This window comes from Anopheles darlingi, chromosome 2 (assembly GCF_943734745.1).
Source record: "Anopheles darlingi chromosome 2, idAnoDarlMG_H_01, whole genome shotgun sequence".
In the NCBI taxonomy this organism is placed as follows: Eukaryota; Metazoa; Arthropoda; class Insecta; order Diptera; family Culicidae; genus Anopheles; species Anopheles darlingi.
In genome coordinates, this window is record NC_064874.1 from 83,644,488 (window position 1) to 83,667,538 (window position 23,051).

The 23,051-nt window shown below is 50.6% G+C and overlaps 2 protein-coding genes across 2 annotated transcripts; one reads left to right on the forward strand and one right to left on the reverse strand.

The window, feature by feature from the left end:
• Window positions 1-9,305: 9,305 nt before the first annotated feature.
• LOC125948112 (uncharacterized) lies at window positions 9,306-10,709 on the forward strand. Its single transcript, XM_049673859.1, has 2 exons — window positions 9,306-9,354; window positions 9,496-10,709. Exons 1-2 carry the CDS (start codon window positions 9,349-9,351, stop codon window positions 10,087-10,089), a joined length of 600 nt encoding a protein of 199 aa, XP_049529816.1. The 5' UTR covers window positions 9,306-9,348; the 3' UTR covers window positions 10,090-10,709.
• A 9,266-nt stretch (window positions 10,710-19,975) lies between these two features.
• LOC125948109 (fibroin heavy chain-like) lies at window positions 19,976-21,542 on the reverse strand. Its single transcript, XM_049673854.1, has 2 exons — window positions 21,446-21,542; window positions 19,976-21,346 (listed from the first exon to the last, which is right to left on the reverse strand). Exons 1-2 carry the CDS (start codon window positions 21,467-21,469, stop codon window positions 20,147-20,149), a joined length of 1,224 nt encoding a protein of 407 aa, XP_049529811.1. The 5' UTR covers window positions 21,470-21,542; the 3' UTR covers window positions 19,976-20,146.
• Window positions 21,543-23,051: the final 1,509 nt, after the last annotated feature.

Here is a 23,051-nt window from a genome sequence, read left to right on the forward strand (position 1 = left end):
CTTTGCTGGCGGCGACGAAGTAGAAGTGAGGCAACGCGGTGAGACCGTTGGACCGAGCTGGTTCGAATGAGGTTGAGCGGACCGCTTTTTGGCGAACGCCGTCGCTTTGGAGCGCCACTTTTGCTGAGGCCAAAGTGCTCCACCTTATGAAATGTGCATTACAATTTGCGCCTTACTCCCGGGAGGGAGGTAAGGCGGTGGTGCTGATGCTGAGCCGATAATGAGGCATCATAATTTTATCAAAACCCGAACCCGGGCGGAGGACAATCCCTATAGTGATGCCAATCAATGTTGGCGCTGCACACCTGTTTGCAATCGGGTGAACGCGACGTGGCTCCTTGCAGCGGACAGTGGATTGGATCGTTGGTCAAAAGGGGGCGAAAATGGTTTTTTATCCATCTCGGTTTTTTATCCTTGAGAACAGGTTAGGATCTTTGTGGCTTTAGTTCATTATCATCTTGATGCTCAATACATAGTTTCAATCACTATTGTGTTTCTTTTTGTAAAGTAATGTTCGATTAATGAGAAAATTAATGAAGTTCTGCAAAATTTCGACTTTTAGATTTCACATGTACCTATCATGGGCTTGAGGGAGGATTCCATGAATTTAAGTAATACATTTATAAGATCAATTGCCAAAACGGGTCATAGCACAAGTTTTAAATTAAGCTTGGGAACGTCGTTGAAAAAATTATATCTGGGAAATCCTTCTTTATGTTTTGAGATATCTTACTATTCCAGTTATTTTTTTGGTGAAAAATATGAAAGAACTGCACTGTTGAAACAAAGCCCATGGTAACCAACTTGACTGTCGAATTCACTTTCATCCGTTGCTCAACGTCTTAAAAAACGTTTAATTATGGAACCGATAAGGCATACCAGTACAGTTAAGGATACTGTTTAAAATTATCTTCAACAAAACGAAACACCGAATAATCCCTTCGATACCTTTATACCCGCTCATAGTGCACTGGCAGGCCTTTGGCAAGCACCCTGCCCTTATCGTACCACTCATGGTCCGAGCACATATGGTTTTAAATACACTTTACACCTGCTTTCCATTTCTCACCTCATTCGGCGGGACTGAAAGATGATTAAAGAGCTCCAACAGTGCCGCTTGCCGCTCATCGTCATTGCAACGTCGATCCTGCCACCGATGCACTCCCGCGGGTTGCTGTCTCAAATCGTAAAACTCTCACCATAAATCTTGCCCCGAATAGACACCAAGCGCGAACGCGCGGTTCGTTGTTTCACAATCCGTGTCCGCGTCCGAGATTTGCGGCGCATCGGAGAGCCGGGTGAAATGAAACGCGACAAAGTTCGCACATTCCGCGCGGGGCTGGGGTCAGTCGACGAAGTCGATGGTTCGGTTCGGTGACGCGCAGGACATTGTGACAGATACGTGCACGATGTGCTTGGAATCGACCGAGCGCTTCTTTACATTCCATTCCGTTTTTCGCCATTTTCCTCGCTATCGCGTCGCTGGCGCTGGCGTATGGGTTGGCGATAGATTTGTACCGCCTGTGCGCACCACCATCCAGTTCCAGTAGTTCATTCCAGTCGGTCAGTATGTTATGTAAATTAATTATTGCCGCTCTCATCTACCCACGTCCATCCCGTCGGCCGCACCAGCGGCAGTGTCACAGACCGAGGTTGCTTGTTGGATGCGACTGGCGTCGCGATGCATACTAAATGTCAGCTTGGGTGCTCCAACGGGTGTGCGAGGTTTATGGGGGCTCTTGGCGTCAGTGGTGGCCGCTTCTGCTGTGCCACTGCGCTCCGTTCATGTTGCAATACGGTGGCCGCGGTGGCTCCAGCGCACATATGCGATTGATTGCATCCGATAGGTTAGTTGCGGGTTGTTGATGAAAATTATAAATGTACTTTTCTCTTCGTTGGCGTGCGTTTCGTTGCTTCTGCTGCAATATGCTGCATTGCACTTTAGGGTCCATCATCGTTAAGGATCTCCGCAAAGTGTAGCCGGTAGGGACGCAGCAGCGTGCGTGATGGTGGACGCTTTTAATACGTTTCCTCTTATTCAGCCAACTGCCACTGCGAACAAGTGACACCCTCCCAGGATTGATGACGCATCGAGTGCGCTAATGACACCGGGTGATTGCTGGCGCCAGGAAAAGAATGCAACAAAATCGTGAAACGTGCCATCGGCAAACTGTGAGGCCCGTGTTCTGAACAAACGATTGACGTTCATTGATCGATGACATTGCTGATTGGAATTTGCTGCAAATCGAATTTGAGATCAACCAGTTCCTATGTCACAATATTATCTCATCAAGAAACGAAGGATATTGTTTAAAGTCTTCTATTATTGATTGCAAAATAGGTAAGTTTCATAGAACATGTCTGTCTGGAATCAAATTGTTGCATTTTTTACATTTCTAGGGTTCGTCGCTTTTCCTACCCCGTAAGTCTTTCTCGATTTTTTCCCAAATTTCGCTCCTTAAACGGTGCACATTCGTATGCACGGCAACCGCGTTATCTTTAAGCAAATAATCGCCACTTAGCAACCATTGTGTACGACCATTGTGGCCAGGGGTAGCGCCATTGCGACACGGTCGCGAAACGAGCGGTTCGCACACACCAAGCTAAATTGTCAAACTGCCCCAAATCTTTGCACCGTACGGCGCAACACCTACATGCCGATGGCACCGTTCCTCCAGTGAAACGGTGTTGTTGCGATGTACCATCTCCTCCCACCATTCCTCCTCCTCCTATTGCTCAATTGCCAGCGTGCGGCTCGGCGATGGCAATCTGGATGGATGCAGATGAAATTTCGATATCCTCCCGGTGGTGCACACGCGGCAGACATATGCAATAACCAACACCAACCGGCTGCACATCCATTTCAAACGTTTATTACCGGTTTGTTTAATAGAGGGTTCAGGCTCAGGTAGGACCGGTTCCGTTTTTCGCAAGCCGCAGCAGAGCACGAGTTGTAAATTCATTCATTTTTCATCGCTCCGGCATGTGAGAAGGTAATTTCATTTGGCCTATCGCCTGAAGGTGCGCCGCGCCGCTCAGCGCTGTTTGCTGCCGCACGTGACGTTCTGTGAGGGTGAGGAAAATGAGAGAACCGGTTCCGTAGAAAAAAAAAGAAAAAATAACGAAGGGAAGAAAAACATCATCTGCATCATCGCGAATGTAAAAATGGCAGCTAAACATGCTTATTAGAGCGGGCATTCGGGGCACGAACGTTTCGGTGTTACTGATGTTTGTTTTTTTTTTGCTAAAAAGGATCATCAACTGCCGGGAGAAGATGTAGCTCCGGTGTCTAAAACTCGCAGAGATCGAACTCATTGGATTCCAATCTGACCGTGCGACGCCATTTACGCGGTAAGGACCGAGCATCCCAGTGCCAACCGAGAGGTCAAACAGTGACAGACCCGTACTGCATGGTCTGCTGGCCATCTAATGACTGGCAGCAGCCGCAGCAGCCGCAGCAGCAACCATCTTCCCAGCCATCGTCGGCGACCAATGTCCAATGTCAGGCAGCATGGTCCACCGCGCGGAATGCAGCAGCAGCAGCAGCATCAGCAGCCAACGGATGTAAATTATACGTTTTCCACTGATGCGTACCGATGGAAGGGTGAGTCGTGAGGGAGGGGGGGATCGACCCGCTAGCGCCGCTTTCAGGGCCCGAGAAAAGGAAAAGGAAATGAAGGGAAGGTGATCCGGTGCTCCGGTCCAGTGCGGTGCGGTGCGGTGCGTTTGCGCGACCTTGACAAACGCTCCGCACTGACCTAGAGAAGTTATGGCCAATTATTTCAGCTGCCGCAGCATACTCATAGCACACCCCCTTCGCGCTCGTTACCTTACCGCACCACAACCGGCCCGGGCGATGAGTTTTACGGAGTGGTGGTTTCTCGTTTGGTACCACGATGCCTGCGGTTCTTCAGCGAAAATTGCGAAAGGGAAATTAGTGCCCTAAACGGCGCGGTTTTATATCCCGGAGTGATGGAATCGGTTTTAGTTTAGCATACGTTGTGGGTCATCCGAAAATTGGCAATCGAATGCGCGCAGTATCATAAAGCCATCGGCGAATGCGATGCGTAAACCGATGTGAGCCAGCTAATTGTTGGTTAAAAATAGCATTTCCCCAAACCGGGCATATGATGATGGGAAATCACCAACATGGTACAGCCGGAAACAGAGCACTAAAAGCATTGTCCGCAAGGTTGCGGAAGTCTGTTTCGCTGCAGAACATCTCGACGAGTCGACAAAGAACAAAAGGCCACCGTGTACTCTCTCTTTCCCTCTCTTTCTTTCTCTCTTTCTCTCTCTCTCTCTCTCTCTCTCTCTCTCTTGTGCATTGCTTGGTGGCTGTGAAAAACCAAAAGTGTTTGTGTTACAACATGGGCAACCGAGGGAACCTGAATGATGATGATGATGATGATGATCAAGAGATGATTGAAATAAGTGGTTGGTGCATTAGCTCGAAGTCGAAGTTAGTTCGACAAATAATTTGTTCTGGTTTCCGATGGGTTTGCTTGCGGTTTGCTGGCGTTCTAGCGTGACGTGCGAATGGAGTGTGCATCCATGCTCGGTCTGTAGCAGATGGCGGTTGCTGCTTGATCATTAGGATCGTGCGAGATGTTGTAAAGTTTAGCTAATGAAGGTGTAGTGATCATTGTTTGGCGAGGAGAATGGTAGCATCATCCGAGAATAGCGAGAATAGACCGAGATGACCGCGAGACACTCTCGTAATGTTAATCGAAAATTGAGTTGCAGTCGCGCAGTGTCTTCGCGAGGGTGTAGCAACCGTTCCTTTCTTGGATTGCATTCCTAATGAAATGCAATCTAATTCGCTACCTCATTTGAAGAAACTTTGATTACAAAATAGCTTATTTTTTGTAAAGGAATTTATATAACTTTAAGAAAATACATTAACTTTAAGAAAATAGCGATTGTTTTATGAATAACATTTATTTGAATTATAGATAAAATGGAAAATAAATTACTAAACCGGAAACAAACTCAAGACCCTCATGATAATACAATAACGATAAGAAACGACTAAAATAAAACAATTAAATTATAAATAATGTCAAATGTGAAAGTAAAAGTGAAAGAACAATACAATAAAGAAAAAAGATAAATATTCTCCTTAGTATCTATCAAGTAAATAAAAAAGAAATGAGAAAATAATGTACACATAATGCAAATTGAAGTATTCCTTTAAGCTATATATATTACAACAATAAAAAAAACTAAATAAAATTTTTAAATATTAGCTTTTTAATTTCATTTCTTGAGAGTTGTACCAATATCGTTTTGTTGGCCCCTAAGATTTACTTCAACCTTGCTGTTATGGGCGTTTTAATTTACAAATCCATGGACGTTTCTTGGATAATGAACATTGTGATTAATTATGCAAATCCCTTTTGAATTGTATGTTCAAAAACCTTAAAAATTAACGAATCGTTATCAGGTCGGTCGGTTAATTTATCAATTTATTGTTCAACTGATCGCGTGAGGTATTAAGAGCAACAGCCGGGACCTCATCACCACCCCTACCTCTTTGATATTATAAATAACCAATTCACCGTCTGAATTGATCAAGACAATCAATCTCAAGATTGAACCCTCAACGAGGCAAAGAGCAGGGCAGAGCGTACCGGTTCGATTCGTCGATCATAATGGCGCCCCGTCTGCGGATGAGCCCATTTTCATTCGTCAGGACACGTCGAAAGCCAAATTAAACAATCCACCGCTCGGTGGTAAGGGCTTGAACGCCCCGGGGCTAGGCACCTACGACGACGGATGCCCGATACCGGATCAGGGGCAGCAATCACGAACCGGGCCGGTGGCGGCGAAGCAGGGCAGTGCATTCGGCGCAGCATAACGCAACGGATGCGTTCACCGCGGTGTTCGTTTGGCTTTGCCTTTTTTTTCCTTTGTGAAATTCATGGCCCAGGCGCGACCTTCCCACAACAACGCGGCAAACTCACACAAAAACCGTTTAGCTGGCAGACGGCGCCGAGTTGTAGCTTATTAACAAAACCGACTTCGATGGATTCTGTGTCCGTGCGTCCGTCTTTGCTGGTTCGTATACCAGCAAAGCGGCACAACAGGGAGGGCTGCGCGCGACGATCTATAATGCTTCTGACCTAGGTTCACAGAAGGAGCATCGCCGATGTGTTCAATCCGTTAATGAAAGCGCCTCCAGAGCTGACCGTTGCCCTCAAGATCCGATGGTGCCACTGTACGTTCCAAATTACTCAAGATGTTATAAAGGAATACAGAGGGAGACCTGCTGTTTGGTAGACGAAAATGGCCTCAGAAGAAGTGTTAGTGCGTGCAGATCATCGGGATCCCCCGTTTGGGACCCACTCATAATTTGAATCTTTGCGTGTGCCTCCCCCACCCTCATGCTCTGCTCTTGAACTCGTTTAACAGGCGGTTTTGGATGACCAATAAACGATTATTGGAGGAGAACTCAAATGGAAAACCTTTTCTCAGTATTTCGGTAATCACTTTACGTAACAGCGCTACGTAGCGTGACCACGTGGCTCCGATCCAGTCGCAATAAATATTCGAAATTTGAGCGCGCCAAACAAGTAGCGATGGCCACCGAGGTGCCAGACAGAACTGGTTCACTTTGGGCGAGCCGGGCGAGAGCAATAAAAAGCCGGCGGATAAGCGACCGGCGGGACCACGGTGTGGGAAAAGTGAACCTCGCTCAACTCGTTTCCTTCTTTTCGGCGTCCATTTTACTCGAAAATCCAGTCTTATTATGCGCGCTGTAGCAGCAGTAGCAGCAGCAGCAGCAACACAAACATAACACAGTTTATTGAAAGAGATGTTGGTGATTAACATATCAAGATTACATTACACTCCGGTTGATTGTTGGCGAATCAATTTCGGTGAGGCCCAATCGCTCAATCGCAAATAGCATTCTGGCTCCGGTGTTGCCACAGGGCGCGTTATGCGCTGGTGGAACGAGCGACGGAAAACCCGTGGCCATGATGAGCCAGTAAGATCAGACGAAGGTCTCCTCTACGGTTGCTTGACGCCACCTCTGGTCCGGTGTGCCTTAAAGAAGAAACTGTCTTATCTCGAATGCCATCTCTACCACGGTGCGCATCGCAAACGCTGACAGGATATTGCGAGGCGATGACCATGGCAGAAGGAAGCGAGAGAATTGTCTCGATCCTCGGTGGCCACCAAGCCACCGAAATAAACGCAAACCGCAGCTCGTGGCATCTCGTGAGATTGCTCTTAATGCTGCTTAATGCGTTGTTGTGTGCGGCGTTCGCATAATCTCGCCCCATCGACTGCGCTGGCGCTCTGAATTGCGTGACATTGCCGTGGACTTGCGGACTTGTAAATTGAGCGTTTAATTGAGGAGCGCCGCGTGCCAAATTGCCCATTGTTTCGTTGTCGCCCCTCCAGCACAGGGCTCCCGGGGGCCGGTGACACACACCTGTGTGAAAATAAAATTACTCCGGGGTCGGGTGTGTGTGTTTAGTGGCGCCTGCTGTGGACTGCTACAGCTTGGAGCTTGGAGTGCGTTGGAAATTGAGCTGTCCAATTGAAATTAACACGCCCTTGGTAGGGACAGCATAATGGCGCGCGTTTGCCGCCACTTGTTAACAAGTCAACGATCGATGTCAAGTCCTTCCTGCTAATGGTGACGTCGTTTTTGTTTTTAGGATGGAGCCATAATTCGAGCATTTATCTGCAGCGACGCCCCTGATGCGTCTAATCCCTCGACCGGTTTGAGGCATGATCGAGACCAAGGAAGGCGTTTGGCCTCTGGTGGTGCTGCTGTTAGCGAAACAGATTCGACTTATCAATCACGTTCGTGCGGTGAGCTGGTTCCCGGTTTCGAAGGAGGTTCGCTTGCGTGTGTGGCCGGTTTTTTTGACAGGCCGATTCGACGTACCCCGAACCGACATCCAAACTCTCTACGCATCTCAGCACTCCCGAGGGCCTGGAAGTTGTAAATTGGGCCGCAAAACAACCGATAGGATTCGAGTATCCTTCGTGTTTAGATAAGCGATCGCTTACATAATGCTTGCAGATGCAAAAGCACACGTTGCGATACTTGTCGAGTGCCCAGAGACCAGAGATAAGATTGCACCTCAGGTTGGGATCAGCTGCTCCTCCAAACACTTGTTTTGGATTCCTCTCTTTAGCGTTCCTGAAAATGGAACCCAAGCGAACCACTAAGTGGAGCACAGCCGTCGATCACTTAATTTGCAATCCGCATAGAAGCGTCCAAGCTCCACTCCTATCGCACTAACATCCACACACTGCACACTGTTACGCATTCGCAATCACCCAGATCCGAGACCCCCCAGTACCAGAGACTCCTGGAGACACCCGGAGATCGAGCAATCCTCATTTTAACCTCTAAACGGACACATAACCTGCAAAATTGGTACACTCAACGTACCTCTCAAAACGACACGATGGCAGCCGGTTCGGTCCTCGAGAGCGCATCGCAACACCTGACAACGAGACTCCTGGAGGCTTCATTGAAAGTGAAACCATCGGGCGCTGATGCCGCGAAGCGAACAACTCGCGATCATCTCTTGCGCCCCATTAGAGCAAGAGCGGTGCCGAGGTGCTGCTTAAGCAAGCCAACCGGGTGACCAACTCGGGTGTGTTGTCCGTCTGTTTGAAGTGTCCACTCAAAAAAAGGGGGCGCCAGTGGTCACCCCACTCGCGCGCGAGCGCACCAACTGGGATACTCCTGATCCAGGGGAGTAGGATGGTCTGCATTGACCGGAGTGTGTGTGTGTGTGTGTCTGTGTCAGTGGGAATTGGAAAATGAAAAGCACTGCAAGCAGAAGCGGGGAGAGACGGGTGGTGTGACATTCGTTTTGTTCGGGCGCGAACCGGCCTATCGATTGCGCACAAAACCATCACCACCACCATCACCAACAGCTGAGGCGCCTTGCTTATGTGACCATCGCCACCGTTCTAGAGGCGAAGGAAGGAGCTAGCACGTGTCGGCGGCGATGGTGGTGGTGGTCAGCCATCTCCCATGCCATGATGGTGGGGAAGATGTGCTCGCTAGCATCGGCGGGGGTCGCGATCGTGGGGGTCTGCAGCATAATTTGACGACCGTTTGCCCTCTCCGCTCCGCACTGGGGCTGGAAAACGCTGCGTCCCCCCCTCGGGGGTCGATTGTTTGTGTGAAGAGTAGCTGCTGCAGAGCCTCGGATCGGCGTCGAATTCGTCGTCGCCCGGTGTAGGTCGCATGGCTTTGGTGGTTCGCACTATAAATATGGCGCGTCGGTTTGGGGAAATCATCATTCAGTTCAGTGGAGCGCCCGAGAACCGTCTACCAGTTTTACGCTTGCAACTAACTTCGGCGACAAGATGAAGGTGTGTTTTCGGTTCGGTGCCGTGGGTCGTGGTGCAGTGTTCGTGGTGGTGATCAAATGTGCGAAAGCAAAGCAACAGTTCCCCACCGGGCTAATTCTCTCCTTTTTTGCTCCCCCTTTTTCCTTCCCTTCTGTGACCTAGGGATTCGTGGTGTTTGCGATGGCCATTGCGCTGGCGGCTAGTGCCGCGGTGGATAAGAAGGAAGCTGAGGCACCGGCCGCTGCCGCTGCCAATCCTGCCGCAGGGGAGAAGAAACAGGACAAGCGTGGTCTGGGGTGGGAACTCGGCTACGGTTTCGAGTCGCACGGCTGGGACTCACCGAAGCTGTCGCATGGCTGGGAGGAACCATCGCACATCACCACCATCACCAAGAAGGTGCACGTCCCGTATCCGGTGGAGGTGGAGAAGCATGTCCCGTACCCGGTGAAGGTGCCATACCCGGTGCACGTTGAGAAGAAGGTCCCGGTCGTGGTGGAGAAGAAGGTCCCGGTGTACGTCGAGAAGCACGTTCCGGTGCACGTTGATCGGCCCGTCCCCTACCCGGTCAAGGTGCCGGTCAAGGTGATCCAGAAGGAGTACGTCGAGGTACCGAAGCCGTACCCGGTCCACATCGAGAAGCACGTCCCGGTGGTCGTGAAGAAGCCCGTCTACGTCGAGAAGCACGTGCCGGTTGTGGTGAAGTCGCACGACTGGGAACCTCATTCCCACTCGTACTCCGAGTTCCACTCCTGGTAAATCGTCTGGAATGGTCGTGGGATTCCCCTTCTGGAGCTAGCTAGCTAGCTAGCTAGCTAGCTGACGGATATGCTCTCAGTGCAGCTGCACCGCTGCCTCCAAGTACTTCTCGCCCGTCTTGAATCCGTCGGGATACATCAATACTCTCATTCGCAACGCTCATATATATGTATCTATATACTATACAGACTCACACACACACACACACACAAACACACAAAGTACCACACAGCACCACAACCAACTGTTTCCTGCACTGTGATTCTCAGATTTGGCAACAAGCGTTCCCCGCTTGTCAGTGCGTTGAAGTCTTTCGTAGACTGCTCGCTGCACAAGCATTCCGATTTCGATCGCTCTTACGGGAGTATGCATTGCAAAATTTTCGATTGCTTTTTCCCGTTGCCAGTTTGTTTTGCCAGTATGTTTCCCGTGCACAGTACAACAAACGACACAACACAAGCAAAAAAAAGCGATCAGCTGTAGCGATCGAGCAGCAGATGATCGCCAGCAAGACGCCGCAAACCCCTACTTCTTCCTTTTCTTTTACAAAACTTGTTGTCCAAATGTATATAAATTATTCTACACCTACCTACGTAGCTGTAGTAGGTAAGGCTGCGAGAAACAGATTACAAAAAAGCAGACAAACAAAAAACAATGAAAATGTAATAAAAAACCAAAAAATCATAAACATGAACATGTTGTTTTGATGCAAGCTGCTGATGCAAGAAAGAGAATCATAAAAGACACTCGTTGCGAGGCCTCTCTTGTGACGGGTGCGTGGTCGTGTCCGAGTTAGAAGCAGGCATCGCGCATTGCGTGCCCACGCTTGACGCTCGGGCTCTATTAGGGTTTCGGAATAGTTACAGAAATTCCTTTTGCTTCCTTGACCCTTGACCGTTACACACTAGAACATCGATCGAGTAGTGGTACAATATCTAAGGGCAGCAGAGCTCTTCTGGAGCAGCGTTGATGGATGCCTTCCGAATGGCCATCGGCAAAGTGGCCTGATTTTCGACTTTGCCGCTGTTGCTACTGCTGCTGCTGCCAGAGTGTCGGTCGTGTGTGCGAGCATGCGAGAGTTGGTGGCGTTATGCGGTGGCGATGCTTTGACGGATGGCAGTTACACAATGGGAGATGCGGCTAGCTGATGCGCAGCAGCCCGAGTGACCGAGGTCAAGGTATGCGCTGGATGATGGATTTCGAAAGTGCAAAGCGAGAAATATGCATTAATGAGGGTCCCCCACCCCTCATCTCCCACCCCTCCAACCATCGACCAAACGTGTGTCGCGGTGTGCTGAGAAGGGCTATTAGTAGGGTTTGGCAAATGATGGTGAAAGGGAAATTGTTTTGGTTCAGCTAGGCAAATGCAGTGTAATTTGCGTTTATGTTTTGCACATTCCTGAATTCTTTATGTGTGCTTTCAAATTTTAGTGAAAAATTTCATGTATTGCTAATTATGTCTAGCATGTTATCTTTCCCGGAATGGGTGAAATTAAAAAGTGTATCCATCGTAGGGAATCGATTGGAAGTAAAGTACTGATGGATGGTATGTGTGCTCAACGATTCAAAACAGATGTTTAACATAGAACAATTCAATGCTCGTAAACATGAAAATTCATCTGATTATTGCGATGATTAATTCATGCTGTTCGTCAAAATTCCAAAACATTTGACTAATCCTCTTACCGTTAATCTACTTTGGGTCATCGGTCGTCATGGTGCACTCGTTCCCAGTCCCAAAGGACAACTCGCGTTCAAAGGACAACAAGTACCTCAAAGGACAATAAGCTTGCTTGGTCTACAGAAATAAAAGTCATTAGGGACCTTGGCCGCGCAGTTATTGGCCCGCATAAATATTGAGGTGCCTTCCAGGCAACTAGAAATCGCATCTGTTTTTGTCCACAACCAAGGAGACAGTATTACAATAATAACGACCCTAAGAAGTTTTTTCTGAGTGTTTGTAAAAATCTGTAATCGCTTTGATTGATGAAACAAATCTGTACCTGAAGTTGAAAGGATCAGCCTTCAAGGGAAAATGGTGAAAGTTAGTTTCCTATCGATTTTTCCACTCTATTTTTGACCACCAATCTGCGCGTTGTTCCGCGTTAATTTTCCTAAAGGTATGCAATAGTTCGTGTTTTCCGTGAGTTTTCCGTTTTTTCGCAACAAACGCAACGCATGAAAAACAAATTTATAAAAAAATTAAGCAAAGATTGCAGGAAATACTACTGTGTAAATGCTCGTAGCATGGTAATCAATGCTTGCTAGGTAATGCTGTGATTTTTTTTTTGCGAATGTATTACCTCGTTCGCGCGATGATTCATTCATGACTCGCTAGCAGCAACAAACTCATCGTGAGCCAAAACAAACCAAGCAAATAATCCATTCAGCAAACAATGGACATAATCACATGGAAAATAGATGGCACAAAATGGCACACTCACCATGTAAATCCCAAAGAAAAAGTAAATCCCATTCGCTTGTCGTTATTGAAGCAACGGACGCAGATGCCTGGAGGTTTGTGAATCAGTTGGATCAGTGGAAATCCAACATTTTGTGCGGATTTTGATAAAAAAACAAATCCGTCTAGCGGTGCGGTTAACACTACGCTCAATCGGATCTCAAATAGCACCGATAAATAATCGTTGCATTTATGAATTAATGGCTCCATAGCTGAGTGTTTAAAATGAGATAAACATCTCCTTGGAGTCAATGGAGTGCTGCTAATGCATCATAATGCGGGACGATAATCGAGTGTTTTGTGTAGATCTTAATCATTCTAATGACATGCAATTACTAGGCTATCTATAAACCGATCCATGCGCGGCCGCACTCATACACCATAGCGCACAGCCGGATGTTTAGACGTCGTTTGAACGCTAGAGCGCCACTCTATACGCCTCTGGTCAGTAAGCGGAGCTTAGAAATAAATCAATTCCCTGGCGTTGATTAATTTGACGGCTCCTCCGATTAGATTTACTGTCCAACTGAGAAACAAGTGCTTTGACTTCACAGCAACGAGGCTTTAGCGGCATCCAGCGGCAGTTCAACCGATGAACAATTTGGCGCCTGATTAGGGAATGCTAATCTCAATGTTTCACTTCACTGCACAGCGTACGCACATGGAAGAAGTTTACTCTTTCCCGTTGCCCGTAGCTTTATGATGCAACCAACATAACTGATGCAACAACAGGAGCGGATATCCTAACAGGTGAAGTGAGCCTATCACGTGAAACTAAATGCTCTCCTTAGGCCATAACTCCACAAGCTGGAGTGTCCACAGTGTTGATCTCATCGTAGATCTTGAAGGTAGCAGCTGGAGTAGGAGATGCACGATTAGCGTTGCCATGTCATTGCTCACGGTGATATGGCTGAACCGGTTCAATTGCTCATCTCGTGCAGCGTTGTAGATGTGTGTGTCCGTCCAATTAAAGTGCAATCACTTATACACGATGCAAGTCGTGAGCGATGTGCCACATACCATCACCCGCGTGATTTAAGGGGATTCACAAACCGATGCACCTTCAAACTATCACCACCGTAGTATTCGGAAAAGCCCCGTTGCTGAAGGTATAGTTTTAGTGTTTCCTTCATTGCTGCACCTTGTAGCATCGACAGTAGTAGCAGCAACCACCGCCTGCTGTATCACGCACTTAACATTCGCGCAACATTGCCGCGAATTGTTGAACCATTTTCCTGCATTTCCCTGCCCGACTGACGGGTCCGCGTGGCCCAGTTTTTCCGCTTCTCCACTTTGGGGCGCTCCAGCGAGGACCGATGGGCCCCGGAATTGGTCGAATTTGAAATGCAACCTCTCTCCCTCCCCCGGTCGAGAGCGCTTCAGTTTAGGTGAATGCTAACGGGCGGCTCTCGGTGCCACGAAGCCACGCAAACAAGCTGCAATGCAATGAAAGGCGAAGGCGAGAGGCGCAGTTCCTCCATCGGTACCGACCGATCACAATGTTTTGCGCACCGTACACGCAGGTCGTCTGGGTGAGCAAATTTAATTGGCGGACATGCTTTTTGGGCGGTGCAAAAAAATGCGATTGCGAGCCGCACAACCAGATGACAGGTTCACTGGAGGTCATTTCCACTTTTCCACTTTGTGATGCCTCTGGTGTCCGATGGATTCGTTATTGTTGTTTGGATTCGAGTTTTCACTCTTACCATTAAAAATAAGGTCCTTACCTTTTGTAGCATATTCGGTCCTTGGTGTACTTCAGCTTGAACTGGTTTGATGCGTTACAATACACAATTTACCCCCTCGATTTCTTCACAAATTACAAGCTCTGCTATAGTGCGTTAAAGAATTTACGATTGCTTCTTTATGTTCAGACTTTTATTCGTATTCGCACAGGCATTTGAATTGATGTCTACAATCGTCACAAAAGAGGTTACGATCTAAAATGTCCCACGTTACTTGGATGATCTGCTTTCCCACTGCTCGCGCGAGTTGAAGAAGCCTTCTCTGGATGGCCGTATACTTTTCCCTTTCTCTTGTCAGTTGTTATACTTCAACTTAACTACTTGCCACACTGTGGTGTTTAATATTCCCATAGACTACCAAATCCTTGGTAGCCATAAGCCAAAGCCACAAATGGACTCGAGCGATTTTAGGATTTGTATTTGCTTTCTCTAAAAATGTCCAACTCCAGGCCCACGAACAGTATTGCGTCGTGCCAGTGGAAAGTATTGGAAAGGCTTCCGAATCGCCTGTTGGTGAATGGAAACAAAATCATTTCAATTAAATGACGCTGAGATTGTCTCTGCTGCTGCTGCTGCTGCTATCTTATCGATTTTCCGTTCAGCGGAGCCAGTTTCCTTTTGTCTAGCCATCACGACCAAACCTTTCCACACAGGACTACATCACAGGGTTGACGGTTCGAGAACCAACAACTCTCAGGAACCACCGAGAAGCCTCCACCACACGGTTAACGTAACTACCTCCGACGCAGAATTTCCAATGGCTTCCGCACGTTGCGTAATTCACTTTCCGATGCGTTCCGATAGCATATCGGTTGCCCTCACGGCACCGCAGCACTGCCCCTCGGCGTGCGGACGTTCCATGTCGCTCGTGAAGCCCCCCTGGACGGTGATTCCGTGCACCAACCGTGTTTTGCTTCCTTTCGTTCAACGAGGGCAATGCGTTTGCCCACTCACCCCGAGGGCCTAGAGAGCGTGCGCCTACCACACGAACGTGCGCATTTGGCCGCTTCCCTATTTCCCTCTGGTGGCCAACAGTGGCTACCAATGGGTGGATGGGCGCCATTTTTTTTTCCCCTATTGCTTTGCTTGCATTTCGATTTCGCTTCGTTTTTCCCATTGTTGTCGGGGCCGGGAGGTGGTCGGTCCAATTTTCCTTTCGTACCTTTCTTCGGGCGTCGGTCGGTAGCGTCCAAATACCACCACCCGGGTGGGTAGGGAGGATAGTGTACACCAGGTGCAGGTTGGGGTGGCCGTTGTGTGTGGGGGTGTGTCGAGTGTCCAAGGAAGCAAACCAAGGAGTTGAAAGACAAATAGTATAAAAGAAGGTAACGGCGGTGGGCTAGTAAACAGTGCAGTGAGCAGTGCAGTGCAGCGTCGGACGTGCACCGTCCGCTGAACTGAAGTGCCCCACCGACCGGGAAGAACGAACGAACCCTGGCAGTACCACCAGGCGAAGGATCCGTAGTGTATCCTGTGTCTGTGTCTGTGTGTGTGTATGTGGCCAAACAAAAACTGTGTCTATGAGATCGATCTGGTAGCGAGTGTCCCAGCGCAGCAGCAGCAGCAGCAGCAGCAGGCAGGCAGGCCGGAGTGAGCAGCCAACGATATCCGCGTAGTCCGTCCTGTCGAGTGTTCTTAGTGTTGGACCAGAAGAGTGACGTTACAACAGGAGCACAACGATGAAGCTTGTAAGGAAATACCGATGATCGAGAGTAGCTTCAGTCGATCTTCCTTCCTTCCTTCCTTCCCTTTTGCTCTTTCCTCGCTCTCCCCACAAATTGTGTTGCGTTTTGGTGATGTTCCCGTTATTCTTGGCCCCCCATTTGTTGCAGGTGTTCACCGGAGTCGTGTGTGTGCTGCTGCTACTGGTTGCTGGTGGTGATGGGGTGCTGGGTGAGGCAGCACTCGGGAACTACTACAAGGAGGTGGTGCGGGAGCAGCACGAAGCGATCAATGAGATGAATCAGAACTTTACCGAGCTGGAGAAGGCCAGCGAGAAGCTGATCGATCTGGGTTACCACGTGGCGAAGCACACGGTCCCACCGAAGACGATCAAGATTACGAACACGGTGGCGGTGAAGGTACCGGTACCGTTTCCGGTGAAGGTCCCGGAACCGGTACCAGTGCCCGTACCGGTGGACCAACCCGTACCAATCCCCGTACCGACACTGGTCGCGGTGCCCGTCGATTCGAGCACGACCGGAACCACGGCACCGACGGCCGCGGCCAGTGTCAGTACAGGTGGTGGTGGTGCTGGTTCCGGTCACGGGCCTCAGATAGGGGCGTCGGATTCGGTTCGCCCATTGCCCGAGACCGTGCTGGCAGATGCTGACGTGGCCGCGTCGTCACATGGCCCGGCTGTACCGGGGCAGGATGTCCAAGAGTACGTACAATCGTTCCCTATCCACTCCGTATACGACGCTGGAGACGATTACAATCCCATGGAAGGATACCGTCTCGCACTCGCAGCGGAACACACTGCCTCCCCTACTGAAAGCACCTTCAGTAACCCAGGTCCTTCTTCACTTCAACAGCTGGAACAGTACCAGTACCAGCAACACCACCAGCACCACCACCAACAACAGCACCCCCACCAACAGCAGCAGCCGCACCAGCCTTATCGCCAGTATCATGCAGCGCCGAAGGGATCACTTTCGGCCGCAGCGCCGGAAAGGGCGAAGCAAGGGTCCACCGCGTACCAGTACCGATCGGGAACTCGAGGATCTGGATTCCCAGGAGCAGCAGCAGCAGCAGCAGCAGGAGCCGGACAGCGACAGTACCATGCTGGTGGTGAAGATCAAACCGCTCCGGTTGCGGTTGCACACTTTGGATCTGCTGAGTCGAATGCGATCCAGTCGGCAGACGCGACCAAACCGTATGGTTACCACCGGGAATCCCACACTGGGACCTACAGACACCACACGCCCCGTACCCCGGATACGCCGTATTCCGTTGCGCCATTCTACCGAGTATCGTCATCGCGCCCGTCCTCGCCGCCATCGGCAACGGTCGCCGGTGAGGGTTTCTATCGAGGACGACAATCTGATGGAGGCGAGTTCGCTCGAGCAGGTGGAACTGGATTTGGAGAGGGAAGGGGAGAAGCGGGTGATGGCGGCGGCGGCGAGTCGTACATCAAGTTCATCGGGCACCACGGCACCGACGACGACAACACCGAAGTCCGATTCCCGGGAGGTGAAACCACGGAAGTACGGTTCGAAGACCAAGCGCTACAAGCTCAAATCGAAGGCGAAAGCGAAAGCGAAGGCGGCCAAGGACAAGGACATGGTCAAGGCCAAGAAGAAGAAGAACAAGCTCGAGGAGGCCCTCAGCCACTGGGAACCGACACCGGTGCCAGCGTACAAGCTCCGCGCCCGTTCCAAACTGTTCGCGAATCGTACCCGCACTACGAAAAGCCCAACTTTGCCGATTACCACCACCACCAGCAGCAGTACGACGAGCACCACCACCACAACCACGACCACGGTAGCGCCAACGCGGCAGAACTCGCCGGAGGAAGAGGACGAGGAGAATTCGGAGGAATCGCTGGAATCGGAAGAGGAATCGGAGGAGGATCGACCGGAGCATCGGCGGTTACGTCCGGCAGCATCCTCACTGAAGGCTACGATCATCCATCCTTCGGTCGATCGGGAGGAGTTTCCGGTGGAAATGCTGCCACCAATGTTGCCACCGGTACCACCACCACCACCGGTACACACCGTTACCCGGTATCGGGGGGACGGTCCACCCATATCCGCCCGGCGCTATCCACCGCGGGCCACCATCATACGCATCCACATCGTGCGGAGCCGGGGCAAGAAGCACATCCGGATCTTCGTCATCAAACCTTCGACCACCACAACGACCACCACGACGCTGGTGCCGGAACCGGAGCTCTCCACGGAGGACACCAACCAGCATCAGCAGCCGCACTGGAACGATTTCCCTTCTACCAGGCCACCAAGGACGATCCCCATTTTACTCGGGGCCAGCTCAAACCGTATCCTCAGTCAGACGCTCAATCCGGCGGATCAACCATTGCCGCCACTGCTCAGTACTCCGGGGGGCAGGGCTTTGGCTCGGGAGCGTCCAAGGAGTCCACGACGGGTCAGCAGCGGCAGCGGCAGCAGCAGCAGCACCACCACCACCACCACCATCACCATCACCACAAGGCAGCCAGTCACTACCACACCTACACCGAGCACCATCCCACCGGAGCCCAGTACACCGGCAGCCCCAAGTTTGACGAGAAGTACAAGGCAGGCAGCTTCGGAACCGGAAGCATCAGCATCCCCAGTGACCACCATCTCTACCCCAACTATGGCTCCCACGGAGCCCAGTACAACGACCACAACGAGCACGGCACTTCCGGCAAGTTCCAGTTCCAGTATCACAACGTTCACCCCTACACCATCGACGGACATCACCAGCAGCAGCAGCAGCAGCAGCAGTCCAACGGTGCCGGTGGAAGTGGAGGAGCAGCCAGTGAACATCACTACTACCATGCCGAGCCCGAGCCAACGACCCTCGGACAGCTAACCTCGTACGATCCACCTGCCAGTGGCGGCACCACCTACCATCACTTCCACGCCGAGAGCGCCGCTTCGTCGGATCTACTACCGGGGGCATCCGAAGTTCACGAGCAGCTCGCCGAGGATGCCGTTGTACCGTTTGGGGAACCATCGGCGTCATCGTACACCGACACGATGTAGGACGGAACATCCGCCCGGGGGAAGGGGAATGTGTTAAATCATGTTAATTCGTTTTTTTTTGTTGTTCATTCCCTTCGTTGATTGGTTTTTTTCCTCATTTTCACGAGACACAGACCCCACGATATGCGTTTGACAGCTACAGTCCGAGAGTCACGTATCCTTGGGTTATCGCCTACTTCGATTGCCGTAATAGTACAAGGCAAAGGTGCTGCGTGTAGGACAGAGCCCGTTAGAGCCCCAGCGGATTAGCGCACCCTTTTGCCGGATTGGCCACGCGTAACGCGGAGGAAGTGAAGCGAAGCGAAGTGGACACCAGGTACTTGGCACGCAAGCGCATGCGCACGACTGATGTAATCAGGCGCCGGAAGTACACTAATCATGTGATTATACGCGTTGCGTAGCGTGGCCCCGGGGCGTGGCACTGGATGGCACCCCGATCTGTCGTCTTCCTATGTCGTAGCTGTAGCTGTAGCTGTAGCTGTAATGTTTCCCTACCTTCCCTGCCCCCAAAAATGCACGGTTCCCGAATGCCGGTTGTCCGAGCAAGTGGCTTAGTGTGCAAGTGTGTGCGCACGCGCGCGCTAGGTGTTGTTGATTAGTGGTTTAAGAAGCGGCAGCACCGTTTCTGCCGGCTTGTGGACCGGACTGGCAACGGTCTGCGAGCGTTTGTAATTTCCGTTTCACTAGTTTCGCGTTTTAGGCGCTACGTTTTAGAGGATTGTTAGGTTTGGGGGTTGCTAGCTAGGATCATCCCCAAACGGATTGAGGTTAGGTTGGTTACGTCAATCGAGCCCCTTGTTTATATCCTGAATAAAGTATAAAACCAATAAATTGTTGGTTGTGTCCTGTTTTTTTTTAAATGAAGGATTGGGAATGAAAGAAAGAACGTAACAGGCCATGAAACAGGCCGGGAAAACGATTCGAAGCAGAACATGTACATAACGGCAACTAGGAAACAGTTTAAGGATTTATTGATCTAGAATGAGGTGGGCACGCCTACACTGGAGAAGCCACTGCGAGTGCGAATATCATTTGAGGAGTCAACGGTAAAGGAGCGGCACCATTGGCGGCCACTCAACAAAGTGCATTAAACCTACGACACGTTTTTAAGCTACAGATGGTGCAGATTGCGATGGTGACCGCTAGTGATCGCACAGGACTCCGGTGCTTAGATGGGCTCCCGCGCTCCCATAATGTCCGGCACCGGCTCCATAGTGCGCTCCGTAGGATCCACCACCAATACCAGCACCGAAGTGTGCCCCGGAAGCACCGAAGGTACCACCATAGTGACCACCGGCACTACCGTACGCATGATGTCCGGTACCGTACAGACCGGCACCGGAAGTGTACGCTGCCTTGTAAACACCGCCACCGGTGGTCGCCCCGTAGTGGTTGTGCGAATGGTGCGTCTGGTGGATGCCATGGTCGGAAACGGAAATGTGGCCAGCACTGGTAACGATCGGTGTACTGACGATCGGTGTACTGACGATCGGTGCACTGACGATCGGTGTACTGACGATCGGTGTATAAGCGACGAGCGGTTTCGACACGACGATCGGTGTCGGTACTTTCACCGGTACGGGATGCGGAACCGATACGGGATACGGTTGGGGCACGGGAACGGCTACGTGTTTCGTGACGGGTACCGGTACGGCATGCGGCACAACGACCGGTACTGGTCGATCGATCGGTATCGGGATGTGTTTCTTCACAAACACCGGATAGGGTACGGGCTTGTGGACCGGGTATGGTACCGGGATCGTCTTCTTCACAAACACGGGATACGGTTTCGGTATCGGTACCGGAATGTGCTCCTTGATGGTGGCCGTTACGATGGGTTTGGAGAAGTGAGCATGGAAACCATGGAAACCTTCGGCGGAAGCACCGTAACCACCATAACCGCCATAACCGCCGTATCCGTAGCCACCATAGCCACCACGGAATCCACCGTACCCGCTGCCATAACCTCGGAAACCACCGAAACGGGCACCCCCACCATAGCCTGCTCCGTATCCATAGCCTGATCCATAGCCAGCATCATAACCAAGGCTGGAACCATAGCCTACTCCGACGCTCGAGCCGTATCCAACGCCTGCTGAGAAACCGGCACCACTGCCAAAACCATGGCCGAAACCAAAGGACAGATGCCGTTTAGCGGTCCTCTTCTCTCCTCCTTGCTCAGCGCCAGAAGTTGCTGCTGTTGCGCCCGCACCTGTGTCAGAACTTTCGGCCACACTTCTAGGTTGCTCCGCCGGACTTGTCGACTGGTCGGCTATGATGCTTTCCTCACCAGCGCTCACACCACCACTGCAACCGTGTAGCACTAGCAGCGCCAAGAATATCTGCAAAGTGTTGCGAGAAAAAAAAAAACAAGGAACCACTAAAACTTGCTCCAAAGACACACCAGACACAGATAGCGCGAGTTTTCGCGGTTCTCTTACCCTCAGATAACTCATCTCAACCATGTTCTCCTATCACGCACGCACTAGCGACGGTCTCACACAGGCAGGGCGCTTATCACCGACCGGGACACGTGTGTCTACTGATGCCTAACCGATGGACTCCCGTCAACTTTATACATTCCCAATCGGCCGTCGGTGTCCCCCCGAAAATCGGATGCCACCGTCTTAGTGCAGGTTGTCTGTCGTCGTCGTCGTCGTCGTCGTCGTCGTCGCCATCGGGCTTTGATGGACAGCCCAAGACAGGTCTGCATAGGGCGCATAGAGAAGGCCACGTCTATTTAATCGTCGGCCCTGTGACAGATTTGCATATAATTGCAGCGTACTTAATCGGCCAACCAGCTAGCCATCCGGGCACTGGCATGACTCCGAACTCCCAAGAAGATGGAGGGATGGAGACAGACGTCTGGTCGAAGGCGAGCAGCTGCGTTAATCCCTTCCAGCGGCACGAGCTGCTGGCCAGACGCAACGATGCAGACTGGAACCGGCTTTGCGGCACGCATCGATCGGTATGTCGCACCGGAAGGGCGTTAGTGCATATTGCATCGGCGGGCACTGGGTTGAGTCGACCGGCCGGGATAATTGTTTTTCACTTACACTTTCAACCGGGACACGCGTTCGAAGCGATCCGATGTGCGCTATTCCCGGAGCCTACCAGACACTGCGGTACTATTTACCTACTGAAACGGAATCATGCTATGACCGGAGGGCACGTGGATATAAGTGATTGATGATCTTGTCTCCAGTGGCATGATCGTGGCCTCCAGATATTGTGGGTTTTCCGTGAAAATTAAGAGCTTTTCTCGCCTAAGACGTAACAAATCGATTCCATAAAGCAAAGCAGGTTGTCTTTACAAGATAACCTCTTCATACAGTTTTCATACTAAATTTAGCTCTCATTCCACCATACCTTACGATACGGTTACCGCCGATTTGGCCCAGCGACCGATAAAGTCGTGTGAAGATTAATTGAAGTCATGCTGTGACTTGGGCAACGCCTCAAGCTGCGGATGGAGATCGTCTCATACCATGGCCCATGGCATCCAACGCGGTTGCATAAGTGATAACGTGCGATGCCCTGAAACAGGATCAACCGCCCGACGCGCAGACAGGTTTCGGGCGTAATCCATAAGGCGTGTAGAGTGGTTCCGCGGTACAGGCGTGCTAATAAATTAATGCACCGCAAACACAATGCAAATTTTATGTTACGCACGGTTTGCGTTGCCCTAGGTGGTCATTAGATGAAAGTTGTCATACAGCTTCCCATCGAGGAATGGTGCACAGGGCAGTAGGTCCCAGACGGTAACACACGTGGTATTTACTGGTGGTATCACGCGAGACAAGGATTTGCGCGATGCGATTAGCAAACCGCGGAATGACCTGTAGAGCCACCCTAGGCAGGTATTCGACGTGTATGGAGTGTATACTGGAAAGCAAAGCAGTGGATGAGAAAAGAGAAAAGGGAAATTTTGTAAAAGAAAAACTCGTAAGATAAACGGGCACCCACCCGTCCACTCACTATGGGGATATTGAGATTTTTTCCCATAGTGAGAAATGTACTAGCCGTTGCCACACGGGGCGAAAATTT